Source organism: Nestor notabilis, unplaced genomic scaffold (assembly GCF_000696875.1).
Source record: "Nestor notabilis isolate BGI_N333 unplaced genomic scaffold, ASM69687v1 scaffold14251, whole genome shotgun sequence".
NCBI lineage: Eukaryota > Metazoa > Chordata > Aves > Psittaciformes > Psittacidae > Nestor > Nestor notabilis.
The window spans coordinates 9,641-33,270 of record NW_009914314.1 but is presented as its reverse complement, the minus strand read 5'-3'; the positions used below and the strand labels follow the sequence as shown (position 1 = coordinate 33,270).

General features: G+C 38.0%; 1 protein-coding gene across 1 annotated transcript; it reads right to left on the bottom strand.

Moving 5' to 3' along the window:
* Positions 1-2,197: 2,197 nt before the first annotated feature.
* TMEM182 (transmembrane protein 182) lies at positions 2,198-22,916 on the bottom strand. Its single transcript, XM_010023604.1, has 5 exons — positions 22,598-22,916; positions 22,130-22,229; positions 20,633-20,731; positions 11,898-12,035; positions 2,198-2,421 (listed from the first exon to the last, which is right to left on the bottom strand). Exons 1-5 carry the CDS (start codon positions 22,736-22,738, stop codon positions 2,198-2,200), a joined length of 702 nt encoding a protein of 233 aa, XP_010021906.1. The 5' UTR covers positions 22,739-22,916.
* Positions 22,917-23,630: the final 714 nt, after the last annotated feature.

Genomic DNA, 23,630 nt, shown 5'->3' with positions numbered 1-23,630 from the left:
AGAGCGTAACTAATTTAGCTGCATAATGGAGAGCGTTCTGAAGATGCACATGGGCTGAATTAAAGGCTCCACAGGAGCCTTTGGCTCTTTCCTTGCAGAGTTTATTAGTTGCTGCTGCACACATGGTTAGGTTTGCTGGAAGAAGTCCAGCTCTGAGGCACCTCTCAATTCCTTCAGCTTCTAAAAGTTGCAAGAAAGTGGCTCTGTATTGCCCCCTCTAAGCTCTTGTGGAGAAGGACTCTCCCCTGCAGAGAAGCAGACAGGGTTTGGGAGGGGCACCTAGTCAAATAACTCTTGATTATTGAATTTACCTCCAAAATTACCAGTGAGTATCCTAGACTGTAAAGGGGGTAAATACCAACAGATTGTATTGTTTGAGAAACAGTATGTGATTGTGTAATTAAGGGCAGGAATATAATACCATATGCACAAGGGTCAGGGTTAATTTCAGCATTTCCTGACTAACCAAGGGCATTATGGTGTAAGCCTAATGTTCTCCGGATGGCTATCATTTATACGGAGTTCATATATATGCTTATGAATATTTGGTTAAAATTCACACATCATACTCTCTGACACAGTAATTAAAACGACCATGTCAGCTGCCAATAGAAATATTTCTGTGATTTGGTAATTATTCCAAATCTCAAAGTCCCAGCTCCCCTACCCCCCACCCTTGTTATCTTGCTGTTCTAAAATGTATAAAGCTAATCTTGATGATGGGAAAATAAATAAGTAGCAGGAAAGGCTGGAAAGCTTCCAATCACAAAAGCTCCCAAAATGGAAGCAATATCCAATCTGGCCCACCACATCTTCTAGGTGGGCACTCCTTTTCTGCCTTTTAGTGATGCTTTCAGTATTCATAACAGCTGTGTAATTAAGCATTATAACAAGAAGAAACCAACATGCAGTCTTTACTTTTCCCCATCATTCCCAAACTACTCTGCATTGAGTTACAAAGTGAAAACCAACACACTCTCAGGCGGATTTAATTTCAAGTTGGGCCCAATGCCAGACAGTTTCCCCATTGTTAAAACCCTACCCCATCTTTTCCATACCATGCATACAGTCCCATCCTTACCCCATCTTCCAAACATATGTGCACACACACATACACAGAGAACCAGACACTCCTACAATCAATATAGAACCAAATCCAACTCCCCTGCTGTCTTAGCTAGGCTCATTGCTTTCGTTGGGATGACTAGTAGGCAAGTTGGATTTGGTCTTTAATGTGGATTTTTAATATTTGGGAAAATGAAGGCTACATGAAATATACATTTTTGTGTCCTAGACATTGTCTTCATAATAAACCTTTTTTAATAAAAAAGTAATTTTACACAACCAGGAACCAGGAAAATGTTTTGTTGGAGAAGCCAATTATTCTAGACAAAAATAAAAGGGTTAAAACTTGGTTAAAATATTAATGCTATAATTCAAAGTACAATTTTGGCATAACTTCAGTTAGTGATTTAACTACAGTATTTTGACTTACAGAATCAAGCAAGATACATGGATTTCAGAACACAGAACTATACAGCTTTCAAATGCATACAGAAAAAGGAAACGTGTAATGGAACAAGTTAGGCTTCTACATGTACAGACTAGCACGAGGTCACTGTTCACAGCAATTGTCTTTTTTTCTTGTCCTCGTCCCATGGATGCTGCATGAACAACTGCACTCTATTTTTATAAAGTGAAGACAGGTTTGCTTATACTAAAGCTAAGGCAAGTAGTGGAAAACAGGAGAGGGGGTAGATTGAATTACTGTGTGCAAATGTTTGTTCTCTCCTCTACCTTGTACCATTCTCCACAAGTAGAAACACAAAATAAATGTTAAAAGTCAAATGTATAAAATGTTGACTTGGCCCACTTCATGTTGGGCTTTTGGTTGCAGAAAATTTTTGCCTTCCTCTGGTTGCAAAACTGCAAAAACGCTGCTAATAGTACAATAGGGACAACCACATGTGTACTTTCTAAAGAATTAAAAACAACTAGTTGAGAGTAAAGGTGGTTTCCTGCTGTAATGAGTTTTGTGTCCTTTACCCTTAAACAAGTAACAGAAGAACTTCCAGAAGTCTGCCTGCACACTTAGGATTGCCATAAAGGTAATGTATAAAATTGTGTTCCAGTTTACAATTGTGATGAAGCTTCACTAGGATTCCTTTCCTACTGTATTCCCTTCAGCAGTGTACATCTAGTCTGAGTGTAAATAAATGGAACGCCCTACCAACAAGAACAGCATCCCTGCCAGTAAAGCAAAAAATACTCCTATAGGAGCCAGCATAAAAGACCAGCCATAATGCACATAAACAGCAAAGTCTGGGCAATCCATCTTTTTCATGTTTGTGTAGTTTTCCAGATCAGCCATCGCCTGGACCCAGATGACATACATCATGACTACCAGCGAAAAAAAGACACCTGGAAAAGAAACACCAGGTTTTAACAACAGTGTGAGACATTTAGTGTAATACCTAGAAATCTGTCAATACTTCAGGTCCCGTCTGCAAGACACAGTCAGCCACCACTGGACATTTTTTGCCTTTGGCTTCCTTTAACAGGCCCTATCTTGATCTTGCTTCTGATTTGCACTGAAAGTCATATTCTCATAACAAAGGATATATGTTACTTTAGTAAGCACACTGAAACCCAGGTGTGTTTAGGGACAAAATTTAAACAGGTATTTACTGTTCTGAATTCAGGAGCCAAGAGAGAATGGAACACAATGACCTGGAAAAAAAAAATAACTACTTTCTTTTTTTTCCAAACTCTGACATTGTTTCTATTGCAGTGTTTTGGATGAGATATGAAAAGGGGGAAGGAGCAGAAAAATCTTTCTATCATCTTCACCTATCTACATTTGCTACTTTTTTCTTATGAAAAGGGCTTTATTTGGAACATACTACCTTAAGTGTATTCTACTCAAATATTTAATTCAAGATCCTCCATATTAGAAAAGAGGTTCCTGGTGTAGGAACAAAACCAAACAATAATGAAATAATAGCTATGAAGCAGGCTATTAGTATTAGCCTCAGATTGGATACAATAGTTTCCTGGAATTAATTCACCACATAATTCACAGCCTTTTCCCAACCACTCCTCTGAAAAGCCTTTGGATTGTTTCTACATGATAGTAATAGGAGCACATGTCCTTACAAACTTTGCTAATCTCTTTGTTACTATACACCAGAAGGAGATATAAGAAGAAAGTACTTTCCAAAGTATCAGTTGCATTCCTAATATTTCATTTCACTTTAGAGGAATGTGGACACTTGAGAAACGCATGCCTGCAGCACAGATGCTCCAGCAGAAGATTTGGTAGAAAACTGAGGGCACAAGTCTGAATATTTTGCATGCTCCAGCCTGTACCCACTTGCTCCCTTAGGTCCAGCTGTCACGGCACAGTTACAGCAGTAAAACTATCTATGCCAACCCATTATGTTTTTACCCCAGGATGCTTATATGCCTCATTAGAATCACAAAATCAAAGTGCATACTTCTGGGAACATTTCTTGCCAAACCTGAGTCTACAGGCTGTAAAGCTGTACAGTATAATTAAAGGAATTTGTGGTCTCTTCTCCACCCTCCTAAATACTTACAATGCAACCATGAACAAATGCGACATTTGTGGCAAAACCCACAAATGTACTTTATAAGCACCCGTGGACTGGCATTTGCTTCCACGTGTCCTGGTAATCTTTCATGATTACCTTTCCCCATCCCCATCCTGTGATGCTGCTTCACCACCTTCTTTGCCTGCCCTATTCCTGTTAGTACTTTATCGTCAAAATGTAATAGCTCTACACTGTGGACATCCTGAACATCTGACAGGTGAGAGCTCACAACTCAATGTTTGTGAACACTACCTTTTGAAGCCCACCAAAAAATAAGATGAAGTAATAGACATAAGGCATAATCCCAAAGGATCTGCAACTTTTATGAGGCTGAAAGAAAGTGGAAAAACTAAATAAAGAAGGAGGCAGACACATTTCCTGTCTATGAAATATACTTCCAGGATTACATTTTTGCTAGGGCTCAAATTCCTAACAAAGTTTATAAAAATCCCAATGCTCAGCTCTAAAAGGCATAAATTCATTTTGAAAGTATTTTACCCAAGTAAAACTCAATTCTAATGGAATTGAATACTGCTCTTGTATTAAACATAAAACCAGTGAAACAATCACAGAAAAGGATCACCTTAAGGCCAGACATGAAGAATGAGAAATTAAATTGAAGACTTTCCAAATATAAGTCAAACTGAGAGGAAGATTCCTATAACAGAACATCTAATGATAACAGATAATACAGGCAACATAGGAAAATTAGAAGCAAACACAGCTAGTAACTTTTGATGTAAAAAGATTCAGGGCCAAATTTATAAATGGAGTTACTAGAAACATGGAGTTAAAATGTCAAAAAAAATTAAAAAAAAAAAGAAAAAAATTATAGCCCAAAGATTTGGAAATATACATTAATGATATGACAAACTCCATATGAACATTGGAATTCACCTCTTCAGATCCTGTGTTATTTTCAAATATCTGTAGTCCTCTATTTATTCTTGAGGCAAACTTATTCCAAAATGATAATAATTACAAAAAGTGGTGATGCATATTCACTTACTACAGTAGCAGGCAAGTATAACCGGGCTTTGCACATCTGACATGACCTCTGGTACCCTGGGCAGATACAACACTAAGTAGCTCAGTTAGTCAGAAGCATCTACCATGAAAACAAGAATCTAGCAGAGGTGCTTAAATCTCAAAATGGGCACCCCTTGCTCTTCGGGCAGTCCAAGACACCTAGGTGGTTAAAACAGAGCCAACACCACATAGGTGCAAAATAGCAAGGCAATGCTGCCAGTGGTAAAGTGACTTCAGGGAAGGTAAAATCCATGGGGTGACTTCGCAGCAAGCTGCTAATACCTGTGTGTGGCAAATTGTTGGGTATGGAAATTTGCTGAAGAAACGTATGTCAAGCAGAGATAAATGTCCTTCTTTAAAAGAGAAGGAAAGAGACAATATGTAAACCTTCTTATTTAATTAAAGCACTAAAGGAGTATTTAAGGGTTCTCACTATCTGTTAATGGAGGCTAATTAGTAGGTATATTGCTTAGTGTGTTCAAGAAATGTCTTGAACACTAGTATCAGCCTAAGAAAATACTGACCATGTCCTATTGCCTCCAACAGCATTTCTTTCATTAGTGCTCCTTTTGCTTAATTTTCACAGAGTTGTAATTTCATGGGAGTTAAGCACTTAGGAGTTTACTGAATATATATTTATTCTGGGAAATCTGTTCCTGCAGTCTTGCACTATCTATTTTGAATGTTATGAACTCTCATAGCCAAGCTCCAGGGCAAAATTACTGAGATTGAAAAAAAAAAACCTCCACAATTTCATGAAGCAAATATTTTTAGTAATAATGTGTGCTATGATGTATTTCTACATTTTTGGCATTTAGACCTTTTGCATAGTGTGCGGCTGTCCGTTTGCCCTTGCCTTTTAGTGAATATAAAATAAAACAGCAGTTGCATGAATCAGGAATGATGGGGGAAATTATTCCTAGAACATGAAATATGTCTGAGAGAGATTAAGACAAATAAATACTTCCCTCCTCCTTTTTCTCTCTTTTTGTGCCATTTTGCATTTTGTTTAAGAACACACATGTCTGATACACAGTTCTGTGCCGTGTGATAAGACATGGACTTCTCTGAGGTCACTCTCAAAAAAAATTGCATTCTTTTGAATTTCTTTTGAATTTCTTTCAAACAAATACTTGTGCATATTGCAGAGAAGAATACAGAACCTTTAGAAATGTCTATGAATTCAAGAAGCAGTTTGCTGGCCTTTAGTACTTATTCTTCCCACGTAGAAATGCCTTTCACTTGTCAATGGTGAATGGCTGTTTATGGCATGAATCTTTTACTATGCAGACACGAAGACAACAGGTGCTGGAAAGAATGATGTGAGCCTTTTACTTGTGCCTGGAAGTTTAAAACTTTTTATCTCACTTGAGGAAAACTTGTATGTGTGTATATATTTTTTTTTTTCCAGTTGCATTTTTATGTCCTTTTCTTCATTACAGATTCTGCCACCTACCTTGGCCTCTTGTGACCTTCATTTAAAAAGCATGGTTGACATTCCACTCTGAAGTACATGCAGAGGATCCCATTTAAGTGTTATGGGAGTTGGCACATATCACTGAAGACAGATTTTTGTCCTTATCTAGGAGCTAGAATTAAAATATCAGCTTTTTCACTCTTTTGGCAGGAAGCAGAAGTCATACTGTACTTCTAATCTTGCTTCTTCAAGAGGTTGTGATTCTGTAATGCTCTATGCATATCCTGGGGGCTTGCTTGTTTGACATCAGTACAAGAGGACAGTTTTCACCACCAGCCAGGCCCAAGGTAATTATGGATTTTACTGAAGGCCGTTTAAAGTGATCATTTTATGACAGCCTTCCCTTCTTTTCCTATGATTCCTATGACCTTTGAAGCAACTATAAGGCTTTTTACAGTTTGTATTACTGTAGCTGCTCTTAGTCCATTCTCTGATACTGTAGACATGAAGGTGAGGCTGCAAAAACAGCGCTCAAGTCACTGACTGTAGTATTGTTGAACTGATACGCCCTTTTCCTCACAGGTGTACCATCTGTAGTTTCATGGGCAGCCTCAGGGAGATAATGTGGTTACAAAGCTTAACAGAGGAAGCTGAGAGTCAATAAGCTGCCACCAATGCCAATAATTGTGTGTGCCTCTCCATTTGTACTAGTTCAGCTGTAGCACTCAATAAGAGAAGTGGGCAGCCTTTCTTCAAGATCAGGATGAAGAAAATGTAGGTGTGTGACTCTCCCACAGATCAGACATCATAATTGCTCTGTGGGTAGGTTTGCTGCTATTCTGGACCTCAGATGTGGACACTGTGGAGGGGCTTCTGAGGTCTCTTTGGTCATTGGAGACCCTTTGCTGTTCGTCCACATGGGCACCAGTGATGCTGGCAGAGAGACCTTGAGTGGATAATTACAGGGCTCTGAGGATTACAGGCAAGGGCATGAGGCCCTGGTGACGATGGTCTCAAACCCGATGCCGAAACAATGAAAACTATATAAATGTTGGTTTACACTCTGAGTCAGCTCCTAGCTTTGTAGCTAGTCTTGCAAAGCAGGTCTTGGGCTTCTGCAACTGTGAAACCCTCTCTGAGATTCAAGGATTGCTGGAGAGAGGCAAGATCCATAAGGCAAGGTGGGAAAAGAACAAGCTCAGTAACCTTGAGAAGAGCTGCAAGCAAGGACTATCAGCAGATGGACATCAAAACCTCCAGATAAGCAGGGGGAAGGGAATGGGACAGAGCAATGAGGGAGGCTCATACACTTCCACTAAGAAAGCAGCACAACTGAAAGCCCATCTCAATTGTGTGTATATAAATAAACCCGCTGTTGGAATAACATAGGAGGAATTCTAGTGGATGATGCCATTACAGCTGCAGACATGGTAAGACAGCTTGCTTGACTGGAGTGCTTTGCTGGATGGATACAGGCTCTTTTAAGAACAGGCAGTTAAGATGGGATGGGATGGCTGCAGCCTGTCTTGAATGGACAGAGATCTAAGTCATAGGAGCTTATGGGTCAAGATCAACAAGGTGGACAAAAAATGGTGTGACCATGATGAGCATCTGCTACAGGCCACCCAATCAAGAAGTAGTGGACTGGAAATACAGTAATGATTTCTGGATCTTACGAGGGACTCGGCCATCCCAGTATCTTCTAGAAAGGCAACATTGCAGAGAGCAAGCAATCTGGGAGGTAGATAACTAGACTGCATCAATGATAACTTTTTGAAACAGGTGTGGAACAGACAAACTAATGGAAGTCCTTTGCTGGACCTGTTATTCACAAATAAGGAAAAACTGGTCAAGAGTGCAATAGATGGTGTCAGCTGTGGTTATAATGGCCATGAAATGGCAAAGTTTAGTATCCTAGAAGGAATACAGAAGGTGAGCAGGAGACTAAAGACCCAGAACTTAAGGAGAACACACTTCAGCCTGTTCAAGAAACTGGTAAGCAGGATCCCAAGAAAGGCTGCTCTGAAGGACAAAGGATGCTCTGAAGGACAAAGGTGTCTAGAATATCTGGTTGTTCCTCACAGGCAACTTCTTTAAAGCACAAGAATGGTCCCTCTCAGTGGACAGGAGTTCAAGCAGGTCTGGCAGAAATGAAAATTAACCTCATACGGAGCACATAAGGAAGAACACAGTCATCAGGTTTGAAAATACTATTATTTCCCTTTTATCAGCATTTTTTGACATCACATCTGGAAAACTGTGTCCAGCTTGAGGCTCTGTGGTGAAAGAGAGATACTGAGGTGATGACCAACAAGATGGCTAGGGGGATGAAGAATGAGGAGAGGCTGAATGAGCTTGGGAGTTTTAGCCTCTTCAGAGGTCTGCACACTGACAAGATGAGACACAGTGATCACAAGCTGCAGCAAGGAAAATTTCAGGTGGATACAAGGAAAACAAATTTCTCAAGCTGGCCAGAGACAAGTGCCCAGAGATGCTGTGAAACATCAATTAGTGGAGATTTAAAAAACTTGACTGGATAAGGCTCCGAGCCGCTTGATCTAACTCTGTAGCCAGCCCTACTTTGAATCACAGAAGGTCAGACTTGATTGACACAAGAGGTCCTTTCTAACCTAAATTTATTCTGTGTCACTCAGGAGCTCTGTCTTGACTCCTTGTATAGCTCCCTCCAAAAGGCAAGTCTATCTGCCTTAGCACATATAAGGCGAAGTGTCCATCTGAGAGTGTGTTTCTTACTATGGATGGTAGAAGTTTAAGTATTTGGTTCATAAAAAACACTTAGCTTTCAGATGGCTGAACAGTTGGCATGAATTCTGTTCCCAATAATATCTTCAGCTGCTTTCTGAACCCTAAGATGGCACAGCAGACCATGCTACAAGCTGTTCTCTTCAATGGAGGCAGAGCTTTTATCTGCCACCTAATTTGTCAGTTGAGGTTGCAAAAGAATACAGATACTTTAGTCCAATAACAGGTATGAAAATTGCTTCATCTAACATTTTTCTTTAAAGATATGCAAGTAGGAAAATGACTGATCTTCCTATCTTCTACTAAATTTCCACAGAACTACCTTGTCTAACTCCTTTCTCATAAGCCTACTATTCTCTCCAGTATAAGAGCTACTTGAACTTTGCGGTAAGACAGCATCCAGGCCCTTTCAAAACAATGTATACAATTCCTTTTTTGTTTTTCAAATTATTATGCTGATTTCTGGTTTACAAGAACTCTAACTTCACCTGTGATTTAGGTCACAACTTTTCATTTTCCCCTTAAGTCTGTGTTTAAATAGATCATAGAATGGTTAGGGTTGGAAAGGACCTTAAGATCATCTAGTTCAACACCCTGGTTGCATCCTGATCACATGTTGGTATGAATGGTAAATATGTACCACTTCTCATCACTTGTCCCCTTCATGTCCTGTTTTCTTTTTATTTTTAGGTCTTCTAGTCTGAAGGAGATGGTTAGAGGAACGGGTCAGGGCAGCAGGGAACACAGTAGAGCGCACCATCCTGCCTTCTAGAGGCAGGCTAAAACATGCCTCTTCTGCATCAGGTTCTATCTTAGCTCTGCCCACAAGTTATCCCAGATTTAAGATATTAACTACTGTGGGGAATTCCTATTGGGAGAGAAAGAAAGATAGCATGCTATCATACCTTTGGGTCAGAGAATCCCTCTTACTCTCCTTTTAACACAATGGGCCATTGATCAGTAACACTACAGTTGAGAAACTGAGCTGTGCCCAAGACATCTCACAGGATACAGCTTAAATTATATCAAATGTAAAGTACAAGCAATTCTTATGTCAGCACGGTCACTCCCACAGCAGGATTTTAATTTATGATATAATTAAACCCTCACCTTGTCAATAGGAGTACTTGTGAGAAAAGCTGAGAGCAACAAGCTTTTTTCAGTGTTTTTATGGGTGATCTTAAGTAGGGTTGGATAATGATGTTTAAAGTGAGTGCCTTCCCCCGCCAACTCCACCCTACTGGTGGGACTAGAAGTAGATACAGAAGAGCTTGGTCAGGAACCATGTCCCCCTACCCAAGCTAAAATGTCTTGTGCAAATGGCTCCAGGGTCCTACAGGCTGCTGCCACCACTACCTTTTGGCAAATCATAGCAGGATTTTGCTAAATATCTCTGCTTTTCAACAACAATAATGGCAATAATAAAAATAACATAGCTATTCTCTGAAGTGCTGATGAGAACAGTTCTGAAGTTGAAAAGTACTATGTACAGAGAGAGTAAAAAGTCAGGATTTCCCTTGAAGAGCATCTGCTCTATAGGAAGAGGGTGAGAGGGGAAAAGAGATAGGCTCAAGGTCACACACTAGGATAATAAAGCTCACTTAACTTCACACATCTAAAGAAATAGTCTCTCTACATTCCCTTTGTAAAGGAAATAGAGGTGTAGGGTTCCTCCATAAGCATTCATCTGATCTAATTAGGCCCCTCTTTCAGGATGAAATGAATCCCCAGCTAGAGGAACTTCTTATGTACCTACTGTTTTTACTGCAAATGAATGTTATTGCCTCTTGCAGGTCTCCTAGGGAAGACAACAGAGACTAGTGCAGACGGGGATTTAACTTTCCCCTGCCTAGAGAAGGGCAGATGAACTGACCCAGAGGGGAGAACAGGCACACTGCTTCGCACCTCTGCCCATCAGTTCCGGGTGTCTTTGAAGTGCCCTTTTCCTCTGTAACAGCCTCTGCTACTTTCTAGTCACAGCTGAGGTTTTTTATAGATCACAAATGCAGAAAAATAGTAGGATTCACATGGGCTCTTACCCTGCAAATTAGTGACAAAAAGCATTAAAATATCTTGTGATTTCCATCAGACTATGAATATTTTTTGTACGGCTTTTAAAAGAGTGGAGGAGTTAATTCTCAAGGGATCAAATGCAAGTATGCAGGAGGTTTTTCAGCAAAAATATTATAAAATACTTCCCACACTTCATTGAGGATCCTTTAAAATGGAATAATGATCACTTGCTGCATATGAAAAGCTGAGAGGTTACGTGGGTAAGCAAGGTCAGCAGGTCAGTAACAGAAGAAGAAAAAGAGCCTGGGCCTTTTGGTCCTGACATGGGTGGCTCTACTGTGTAACAAAATACTGCTCTCACAGGGCTGCCTCTCACCAGGCTTTATAAAAAGGAGAACAGTGACTGAGCACATAATATCATTTACATCCTACACAACTGCACCTTACACACCAGTGTGACATCTTCCCTAACTTTTCAAGGTTAACTGAACAGCATCACAGAGAGCTGCCTGTATCACCTGAATCATGGCAGGGTGTGTCCTCCACAGTACATGTGAGTTATGAGGAAAGAGGAAGTTAGGTTATTTGTTATCTTTCATTCACAGAGGTTTAGAGCTCCCACTTATTCATATGTGACAATTATTTTTTGTACTCCAGTGTGCTCTATCTTCCAAATTCTTTGAGCCCACTGCAATGATCTTTTTTGTCGCTTATTAAAAAAACACTTCTCTTCAGCCCTTGAGAATCCTATAAGGCAGCATCCTTAAATATGCACTCTTTTTCCTGCTAAAAGAGTAGATTGAAATTGCAGTGTAATTCCATGATTTGTCCTGGATTATTATTTTTTTTTAATCCAAAAGTAGCTTTTAGAATAACTTCATGACTAAATAACTGTAGAAAGAAAGAATTGTCTCCATGGCAGGTACTCCACACGCCAAAGAATACAAGCATATGTTTTTTTTTTCTTTTAACCATGAATAATATCATTTTTGGTCAAGGAAAATGGAAGAAATACCTCATCCTTTTTATTCTTTAGTTGACTGAGCAAACAGTATACCCACCAGCAATGAGAAAAAAGCCTCCTCCTGCTTTGTACAGAATGTGGCTGGCAAAAGGAGCTGCGCAGATGATGAAGAAACTAGCCATCACAATAGTGACTACTCCCAGGAGCATGAGAACTGTCCAGAAACCTCGATAAACTGGAGAAAGGGAAGAAAAAAGAATACAACACTTTTTAGAACTTAAACAAGAGGTATATTTGGCTAACAAAGATTTTTAATTCCCTTTCTCTTCTTACTTGCCTTATTAAAAAATAAAACATTCATTCTATTGTGCCTGTAAGTTACATATCATGTGGACTAAATTAGGTTTGAACGTCAGTCCTTATCTGATGATCATGGAAAATAGGTTGTAAATTACCATGAATGAAATCTGTCTGCTTAATATTTAGCAGTGACTTGTAAGATAACAACTTGACCAAATTTATGCTCGTTAGAAAATGGTACACCAAAGCTGTAACAATGTTTCTTTGGGGTGAATGATTGGACTGACAGGATGCAATTGTTTTACCCCAATTGCCTGGGAGAAGCAGAGAGAAGCAGAGAGCTGCAACATCTTGACATTCTTAGTGCTCAGACCATATCAGCAATAGCAATCTGCAAGTTCTCTACAATTTACAACTGGATAATTCTCCTTATATATAGCTATATTCAATAGATGAAAATCTAAAGCAGGAGGCAGCAGAAACTGAAAAAATGTAACCCAGCGTTCTGAAAAACAGTTAAGTATTTTAAACCAGCCTATTTCAGCTCTAAAGCTCTTTGTATTTTATTAAATTTAAAACACAATGTTTCAGAAGCCCTGTTAGTGCCAAGCAGTGCTGAATTAATGGATGCAGCTGGTGATAAATGAGCTGAGAGTTTTGTGACATACTCTGGCCAAAAGAGTCTTTCTAACAATTATTTTTTAGCTGGTTAATTGCGCATCCATTTAACAAAGTCATCATTTTACAAATGCTACAAGAGTGACATATATTTCTCCCATGAATTTAAAAATTGGTACATTAACACAACCCATTAGTAAAATTATGAGTTGCAAAGATCTCCATCGTCAGATCTGAAAATCTTGAAGCACTGACAATTCAGTCAGTGAAAAACATTTCCACCCAACTGAGGGAAAGCAGATAAGCCAGCTGGCAAGTCAGGAAAAGTGAGTCACAAAAGAAACTGCCACTTATCATTTGACAGCACCTACTTACTGTTATGGCAAAACACAACCAAGAAAGTATTATGTTGGTTCGTATCCTGAAAGTTTCCAATTCATACAGCTTGCTAGAGCCAGCTTCTGGAATAATTTGAGCATGCCCTCATCTGAAATCCAGAGGTGCAGTACACATTATCAGCTTGTGCTTCCCACTATGGTGTTCCAAAACATCCATAGTTTTTAACTTGACCAGCTTAACTCATGCTAAAGTATATACCGTCTTGCTTCTGTGTTAGCTAGATCACGTTCACCACACCACATTAGCCACACTTTTAAAATCACTTCCTTTTTAATCCATGCAAACATTCAGAGACATAATTTTCCAGCACACCGGTCAGCAGATTTGGGCATGAAAAGATGAATGTGTCTGAAATAAGCTTGCAGAAGGGTTAAAACTGTGTTTTGATTCATATCCAATACAAGTCTTCTTTCCACATAAACAAAAAAGAATATGGAAATAATAGGTAAGAAATAAGGTTGTGGCTCAGCAAAGCAGTTAAGTGTGTGTTCTGCTCTAAGTACTCTACCTCTTACGGGATTCAGGCACCTGTTTGAAGTTAAACTCATAGTTAAATGATTCACTTAAAGCAAATGGACAGTGAATGGAGACCTAGAGAGGTAAATCTCTCAAGTCCCTCGGTCTTGGGTTTCTGAAGCAATTTCATATTATTTTACTCATGGGACTACTTTGCTAAGCTTCATCGCAGTCCCCAAGTCCATGGGACATTACTTCCTCATTTAAAACCTAATACCGCTAAATCAGTCTATAACCACCCAACTCTTTTACATGGATGGCCCAAGGTACTTCAAAGTCATGCTACATAACAGGACACATTGGCCAAAATGGACCTTGAAAAAGCTTTCTTCGATAGCATTACAGTCACCTAAGTCATAACAGCATTGTTTCTATTTTCTGAATGGATGAGGATACAAGATTCTCCAGCATTACAAAATCAGTATCCAGTTTCATTATCTGCTCTTCATACGGGAAACTCTGAAGTCTGCTTTTAGTGAAATTTTACCAGAAAAGCTTTATGTGTTCAAATATTCCTGGAAACATAATACAAAAGGAACACAAATGTAACTGATGAAAATTTGCTTAAACCTCTCTGTAGCTATACAAGACAAAAGCTGTTTCTCTGCTCCAACAGCATAACTGTTTTATACATTATACATGAAATACTGATTTGACCTAGCTATCACCTGAAATAAGCTTCCATTCTATTTCTCTAGAAATAATTATTTACTCTAGAGATTCACAGATAAATTCTGATGACCCTGATACTTGTTTATCCAGCTAACTCCATCATTAAACATCAGTTAGAAAACAAAGTATAGTTGTCAGGTAAAAAGTCTGCAATGCTCCCAGATCTGCAACTTTTCAAGCAAAAGACTAGCCCCTCTAATTTGCAAGACAGTAAGTTATTTGGATCATTTGTGGCACAGGTCTGAGGAATATCCTAAGAACATTTAGACTTTTTCTTTATCAAGAAGCCATTTTTCTGCAAAGGCCTATTTTCTCTCAGACAATATTTCCCATCTTCTCTGCCCAGATGGTCAAGATCAGTTCCTACAGGGCTAATAATTCAAAATTACAATGCAGCCCTACTGTTGTTTACCTTAGCTGGCATCTACAGAAGAATGCAAATGAGCCAGTTGAAATCAAACCTTCCTAAGAATTAACTTACTCTTCAAGTCAAAGACTCTGCTGCTCTGAGATTGAAGTGAACCATGACAGCTAAAATGCAACAGAAGATGCTGCTTTGAATTATGCTTCTTTATATCCCATGAAAAAGGCTGACACTGTGATCCAAGCAGCCTGTTTCAAGAAATAATGGTTCAGTGTACTTAGGCAAAGTGTTAACATAAGTTTGCACCATTTCAAGTCTCACTGAGGCAGTTCTTAAGATAGCCCATGTTCCGGTCCAGATGACAAAGAGCACGCTTGCCTCTGCAAGGTACTTCAAAGATATGTTTGTTAGCTACCTCAAATACATGCATTAACCAAAGTATTTCTTATAGTAGAAGAATTAAAGTACAAGCACTATCACAGAGTCCGAGGTAAACTTATCTGCAGTGTTAATCTTGGATACCATTGCTCTGTGTTGCAAGAGTGCTAAACAGAAGGTTCTGTAACTTGTCTTGGTAAGCTGCCCCTTTGTCGGGTACAACATTTGCCTTGGCAGTGACAGGCAGGCCTAAAAATAAAATAGTACTTAGAGGAAAACAGGAGTACACACGGTATACTTGTCTGAGTTCTGCACCGTTTGGCCTGTATACTATGGGAACATTATAGCTGCAGTATATTCCTCAAAAACTGCATGACCCGTAGTTTTCCCTTGCTACTTGTTTTTCTCCCTAAAGATGCTAATTTGGGTCCCTCTGGAGACTTCTGCGTTATTTGAAAACTAGAAGTAGTATCTGGATTTGAATAAGGGGCCAAATTTTTGAGAAATACCTGAAAATTATCTAGCACAGTAAGTCCCAGCACTGATTATAAACTAAGACATAGATTCATATTTTAAGATGTTACTGGTGCATGATATGAAACAGAAGCAATAACGTATTTTGACAAAGTTCCACAGTTGTGTCACCTACAACACACACTTGTATAGTAGACATACACAAACACCTCTGAAGCTCCATAATGTGTTAGTCAGGAACAGGTTAGCTAAAATGACAATGTGACACCCATTGACTATAGGAGATGTTAACATCAACCTCATGAAACCATACCACATATCTTATTGCCTTTGCTGACTTCAAGTGTTTTAAAATCTCAGCCATCAGCCCATACATTTTCTATGGCCTATAAAAAAAAAAAACACAACCCAAAACCCAGCCACTTAATATTAAATTTAATATCAACATAAATTATTAAGCACTAAAAATGCTGAAAAACTTCTGAAGCATGTGTGAGTACAGTGTTGCATAAACATTACTAAGGAAAGACAAAACGACTTGGGAACATTGCCTTGAATTTTCACCCACAAGCTCACATCCTAAAGTGAACTTTTCCTGTGATTTAACTGTGGATTGTAATTTAGAATATGTCTTTTTTACCACTTTGTTTCACATAAGAGATATCAAAATTCATTTGACATGAGTATTGCTATTCACAACATAAAATACTGTGAAAGGTGAAGTGCCTGTACTTCTCTAAATCAGGAGTATCTATCTTCTCTGCAGATAAACAACTATGAATGAGGTCAGAGATCTCATCAGCACACAGGAGACACACCTGGTGGCACAGTAAACCTTGCAAGACTTTTCACAGTTTCACTCCCTACCCTTTAACACCCCTTAGTAGTAATAAACCCTTTTTTTTTTTTTTTAATAACCTTAACGGGAAAACAAATACAATATTCACAGTAGGAATACATTACTTTTTAAAAATACTTCTTACTTTATCACTGCTTAGTGGCTGGGGTGTTCTCCCTTAGTAAATGTACTGTATTACAATCTCTCATGGGTAATTATGGGATTGTATTGCATAACAGCATTTTTTTTCCCTAGAACTAGGCTACTGCTAACATTTCACTGTCAAATTTTTATGCTCAGATTTCATTGCTGATATTCTTTAGATTACTTTAGGTTAATTTCAACCCAGTAACAAACCTGGCAATAAATTTGATCACACCATTTTAGATTTAACAGTTGCTGAACCAGAATTTCGCTTCAGCCCTATAAGTGTTGTGTATTCTACATTTTATTAGGCATTACTTCAAATCCTGGCAATATGCCCAGCACTAGACAAAATAAGGTACTAATAGTCAGGAAAAAAAGTATTAGCAGCTACAAATCAGAGTATTAAACTAATATGTCAGTGCAGCCCCAATAAATGTCTTCCAATTCAGCTTCAGAAGGCACCGGGGCAATTTACAACAGTTCAGAAACTATTGTTCATTTCCAAATAAAGTTAAAAAAAACAAACCAAAACAAAACCAAAAGTCAAGAAGAAAATTAGTTACTTAACTAAGTGCTAAATTTTGCACTTCTTTGTCTTAGGAATAATCTCACTGTAGCCAAGGGGACTCCCTGTATAAACAAGTACTTTGTACATTTTTCAAAAAAAGGCCTAGTATTGTCCTGTAGTAAAAGAGTTATAGAAAAGTGTGATAGTTCTTGAATATCACTGTTAATGCATGATACCATGCATTAATCTAGCTAGCAATTAATTATTAAGTACTATACTATTATGATTTCAAAATAGCCTGATAGGATAACCGGTCTGATTATGATTACACAAATGCATGTTTATTTTAGGATGCAGAGGTCACTACCCTGGCACTTTTATTCTATGGGCTAATTTCATATTTTTTTATTCTTAAGTTGTAGTTTGTTGCACATACATTTGTGAATCATCATATAAATGAATCTGCTGGCATCACAATGAGATGCTGTCTAAGTCTACTTAAGAGCTGCACACTGTAATAGCTGTCACTATAAACCACTATACCATCACAGAAAGTCACCAGGGTCAGGCTTCCCCTGAATTCATTTAGATACCTGTTACAGGTTAAGATAAATGACATGGCCTACAAGTTTCTTTAAAGCACATTAACCACAAATGATGGCTAGCACAGCTGTGGACCACATCTTACACTGCAGGTGGGTAAAGTCCTCACCACTGTGCCAAGATATTGAACAAAACTGGTGAATGAATAAAACCATTATAACTGTGATTAAAAGACACAGCAAGCTTTAATTTCAATGTAGTGCTACTTAACCCTTTAAAACTGCTCATGCATCTGACAGTGATGATGAAAAGAAATCTGAAGCATTAAGACATGCATTCAAACTTCCACTATAAGCATCACTGAAGGCTTTTCTGCCTTTACATTTCCATCTAAGGCTATAACTCTTGACACCACGAGCTCATAGTCTAGGTTTGTACAGCAGGATGAACCAAGCCTTTGGTCTAAAGCCTTGTAAGGTATACTGTACCACAGAACTTCAAGATCCTCAGTGTTTTGAGTCTTTTGAGAACTATAATACAAAAAGCATAAAACCAGCACACAGAAAGATGTAAATCAGCTGAGACGGGATAGATTGAGCCTCTTTTGAATTCTGGCAGAGGAAGGTTCTGAGCCAAACTCATGCTGACACTAACACCAAAGGAGCTGTGTCAACAGAGAAATTGGTCCAGACACTGCACTCAAAAATCATCAGAGATCTTATGTCCCTCAGGAAACTTATCTTTGCCTGAGCCTTTCTAACTGGATGGTAACAAGGCACTCCACAAACAAACCACACTTTTGTTTCCACTAGGGGCTCCAGTTAAATCCAAATTCCTCTGATAGGGACCCAAAGTCTCTTAGGCCAGTCTGTAAAACAAGTCACGTTCCTTTGCTTGCTCAGAAAACTAACAGTCCTGTTAACAGGAAGTTAGAGATTTTTAGAAAGATGTGTCGTACATACATATTTTATTGTTCTAATGAAGTGTAAAGCTTTTTATTCCGCTGTTTATTTTTCTGCGAAAGAGCAAACTAAGTATTTTTCAGAATATTTCTTCTTATCTACACCTAATTAAAATAGGACTTAAGAGACTCACTAAAGTTACAGCTATAAACCTGTGTGAGAGATTTCTTTTTTTAACCCCAAAAATGAGTATGTTGAGAAAGTTACGAGCCGTGAAAATGGTAATATTCTATGAAGAAACAGTAGCAGAACCAAAAGAGGGACAACAACTTCAATCTTTCAGTAGTGCCCTTTTGTTCTACGTTTAGCTGATGCAAGGTATTTGATGCAGCCAACTGGATATAAAATAGTTGATGAAATCTTGCTTTTCATGAAATCGAACTAAGGGCTTTTGCCACTGGCTTTTACAGAGAAGTATTTCCTCCATTGTGAATCAAGAAGAGGATAACCTTCTAGCATTTCTTAATTTAGCAACTGCAGTTGCAGAGAGGTTTTAGAAACTTATTTGCCAAATACCATGGGCAGGACTGTCAAACTAGATAAAACAAGAAAAAAAGTTTTAAATTATCAGAAGAAATGATGACATAACCTTCTTCATAAAAAGTTGTGAAAGATTCTTGAACAAGCATACCTGCTCTAGTAAATAACTCAGCTTGGATGCCGAAAACGAGCTGAGGGCATAAAAAAAACCCTCTTCAGTTTTAATGAGCTCGAAAGCAATCCAATAGTATCTATTTATATTAATGGCTTTGAATATACCCTACCTGGGCCAGCATCCTTAGTACAGTTCTGTCTATTTTTAATCTCCTTATATGAGGTATAGATAAGAAAATAATATTTGAGCAGTGGTTCTTTTGGCAAACATTAACTAAAATTAATTAAACTTTTGATGATATTCCTTCTCCTTTCCTTATTCTTTGTTCGTCCACTTCTGTGTAATCATGCAATATGAATTAAGGATCCTTTCTGAATATATGAGTGAACGGTGGAATACAAACTCTGTCTAGATTATTGGGACCTGATGACTCTGTCACTTTCAAGTGGAAAGATAAACTGTTCTAGATGCGCTGTAAAATTACAGATTAGATCTCTGAATGGTAAGGTCTGAATTCTTCCTGGACAAACAGTTCATAATTTCTAAAAAATAACAGAATCATTATCAGTCCAACTTACTTTCTTTTTCATGTCTGCAGCATAAAAAATGGATTCTGAAGGCACTTTAAAGTTAGTAAAGTCATAATTACAGCTTCAGGACAGAAAGGGATCACCGAGTGAGCTCAGAGACATGCAACATGCACACTTCGTGCATCATTTAAAAAAATCCTATGAAATCATCGGAAATTATTTACAATATGTTTGCATGGAGTCCTTGATCTGATGAAATGTGACCAATATTCTTAAGCAGTTTTTCTGAGTTGCAAAAACAGAGCTTTCCAGGCATTACTCAAACATAAGGTTTTCAATTACTGTACATCAGGAGTTTCTCGATGTTAGTATCCCAGTTTAACACAGTAAGTATTATAGAGAATACATATGTATTTTAAAAGAGCTCACTAAACAAACCTGTCTATTGCTACAATCTTAGGCACACACTGTTGAGAGTAACTTCAGTGCCTCAGCTCCCTATACCATCAGTGTAGAGAAGCTGGCACATCCAGCAGTCAGTGCAGTGTGTCTGAATTAGTTAAATAAACTTAGACAGTACCAAAGCCCCTCTACTGCTTCCTCATAAACTAAAATTGCAATGTATTTCCACATGTGGTTATTTATTTAACAAAAACCCCAGGTTTATTGGAATACATGAGAAGTACTTGTTCAAGGAAGATACTTCTTATGTCAGAAAATAAAGCACTTAAAAAGGAAATACCTCTTTTTTTATTTTAGAAATTACCATCATTCTGCTTAAATTATTATGCTTAAAGCTAAGCATTCATTTAAATATTTTGCTAAATATTGGCTTAAATATGCATGTTGTAAAATTATGAGAAGTATGAAACACCAAAACTATTAATTAAACTGTGTGGAGTGATAAGGCTGTTTTATACTGAAGCATACAAATGGTTTTCTTGAAACTACAGGCACTGAATCCATCTGCAGCCAAAAAAATACTTACTGATTGCAGAGTCATAGGCAGTTGAGTTGTGTTCGTCTCGGATAAGAGGAAATGGTGACAGGTAAGCATGTGTACAATTCTTAGAAGGTGACTGGTTAGCTAAAAGTGAAAGATTAAGATTAACATTTTACTGCCTTAACAATAAAATATTTTAAGCATGTTCTTCAAATGGGGAAACTGGGTTTCATAGGTCAAAATTCCAGGGTTTTTTCTCAGGCAATACCTTACAGTGGATTTAGTTTGGTAAGAGATACCAGCCTTGTTATCCAGCCAAGGATATTCCTTAAAGGGCAACACAGATTTTGTGAACAGTAAAGCAGTCTTGCTGAAGGCACACTGCAATTTATATGCAATGCATATATAGGCTTTTATATGCATATGTACCTTTCACTTGTGAGGGTTAATTATGTCCAGCTCACTACTGTATGTCACATTAAAAAAAAAAAAAAAGAAAAAAGAAAAGAAAAGAAAAAAGAAAATAAAAAAGAAAAAAACCCAGGAAATTACTTTTTCTCTTGTGAAAGAACAATGAAAATTATCAAGCATCTTCAGAAAGTTTACATATGAGTTTAGTTTATAGAATCAATATCCCTAGAGAAGGGTAATTTCACCCTTTATATTAAATGCTTATAAAAACATCACCTTCTTCCTTGTGAAAGATAAAAGCCGACTATAGCTTAAATCACATTTAAATTTCAGATTCCTGACCGCAGAATTCTCCAGATAAGTAACAAAGGAAAATTAACTACAGTGTATATTACATTTGCCACCTAAGACCAAGCAATATAGTTAGGAAAACACGGGTTATTGAACTCAAATTTGTATGACGGCATCCTCTTTGATGGCATCCGCTTTTCACAGGATTGTGGAAATCTTATAATAAGGGTAGGGAGCTCTGTACCTCAGAGATAGGGTCAAAGATAGGAAAAGAAGTTTTCCTTGACCTCTCTTCTTGGGAGATTTTGGTAGTAAAATACTACCTGCATGCAGTGAAAGAAAGCAAAGGGTCATCTGTGAGTTTAGTAGAGGAATTCTTCTGGAGATGATGTGCCCTACACTGTTTTCACAGCGACAATGTCTATGCCTTCCTTAACCCACTTGTAGAAATAGCTGGAAAAACTCTCCAACCAAAAATTCACAGACCGTCCTAACCGCTAAGCTCTATTTCCGTACATTGCAGAAAAAACCAGTCTGTTTAACATAAGTAGCAAGAGACTGTCCTGATAAGAATGGACTCAGGTTAACGAGACAGCTACAACACTCACGGAGTAAGTTGACAGTTAAATGTGTATCATTTTGTCCTGGAGTTTCCTTTAACACACAAAAATATTTGCCAAGAATTCACTTTAGGGTAGCTAAAGAACCTGACCACTGAAGAAGCCGTAAGAAACCCAGTGATTCATAAGATGGAAAAAAAAAAAAACAAACCAAAACCAAAACCACAGCAATTTTGAGAACAAACTACTGTAGATAATGTAAAATGAAAAATTTACTTACTATACCAGAAATTCCACATGCTGGCATTATTCTCTCCTACATTTCCACTAAACCAGCACCTCCAGAAGAAACCTTCATGATGGAAAGTGGCCTTCTCTCCCTATGAGCAGGAAAAAATACACACAAAAAAAGGCATTATCATACAACTGAAATTAGATGTTGAGGTAAAAAACACCACCATCATAATGAAACTCAGCCTATCTGAGTAGAGGTTAGCTATAGCATGTCTAAACAGTTGTACTTAATTTGAAAGAATCTCATATTGCAAAAGTAGTATCACAAAATACAAATCCATTTTAGAGCTAATTACAACTGGTTACAAGAGGGTTTAAAGCAGGCTTTTAAGTCTCCAGAAGGTCAAAATGAGTATATTTGAAAGTTCATACACAAATAAATTCTTAGAAAATAAATACATCCTAGAAGTCTATATATATAATTCTCGTTATAAATAAAAGCATCCATACTAACCCCAACATCTTCAGGTGCTTTTGAACATGTTCCTATTTCTGTAGCAAGAAGCCAATAATCAGTTCCAAATGCCACCAAAAAAAGCAAAACCCCCAGAGCTGCAAAGAAGCCTCCAAAAAATATCCCCACACTTAGTTTCATTATCAAAGTTAACTTACAAAAAACCTGCTTAAATACTTAAGTAAAATAAAGTTATTGGGAAAGTGACTAATAAGCTGTTTGGAGAATACAGCTCATATCTGAAGAAGTTTCTCTTCACTGACTTTCTGCCTGTGCCCTTCCTCCTAATGCCCTGTGATTCGGTTTGCGTCTCCCAGTTTGTGTTCCATGTGGCTGGCTCAAGCCTGACAGATGAAAAGGGCCTTCTATTTTAGGACACTGATGGCAGAGCTTCATTCTGTTTCTCTGTCTGGGCGAGGCCAGTCAGAAATAGCTGACCTTACCCTAACTAATCAGGGGTTGACTTGAAATATTATTGCAGTTGGTGCATCGACATCAGCGGAGATGGAGGTGCAATAGCTCTGGCCATCCACGTGAACGGTGGTAAAGAGCATGTAACAGCAGCAAGGACTTCCAAAGTTCAGGCTGAGTGGTGAATTGTTTCCTTGGTTGCTAGCAGCGAATAAAATGCATGCAACACTCTAGAAGTTACTACGTTGTGTTACTAAATGAAGGTTGAGAATTTTTTTATAGTAGCCAAATTGGAGAGATGCCTTTGAAAAATCCAAACTTCATTGGTACTACTGGTACCAATAAAACCACTGGTAGCTATAAACATTTACATCTTATTGTTAATGTAATAACTTTAACAACACTAAACTAAGAATTTAACTGCTTTTTTATTCAGATGCATCTTATTTAAATACATCAGAAATGCATGCAATTAAAAATTCCTCCCAGCACCTGATAAGAAAACCTCACTCTTTCTTAAAAAATAAGACACTTTCCCATGCATGTGCTTTGGCCATTTTGGAAGGTCATGAGGTAACACATTTAAATTCCAGGGACTCACTCCACAAGAAAAAGGCTTTTT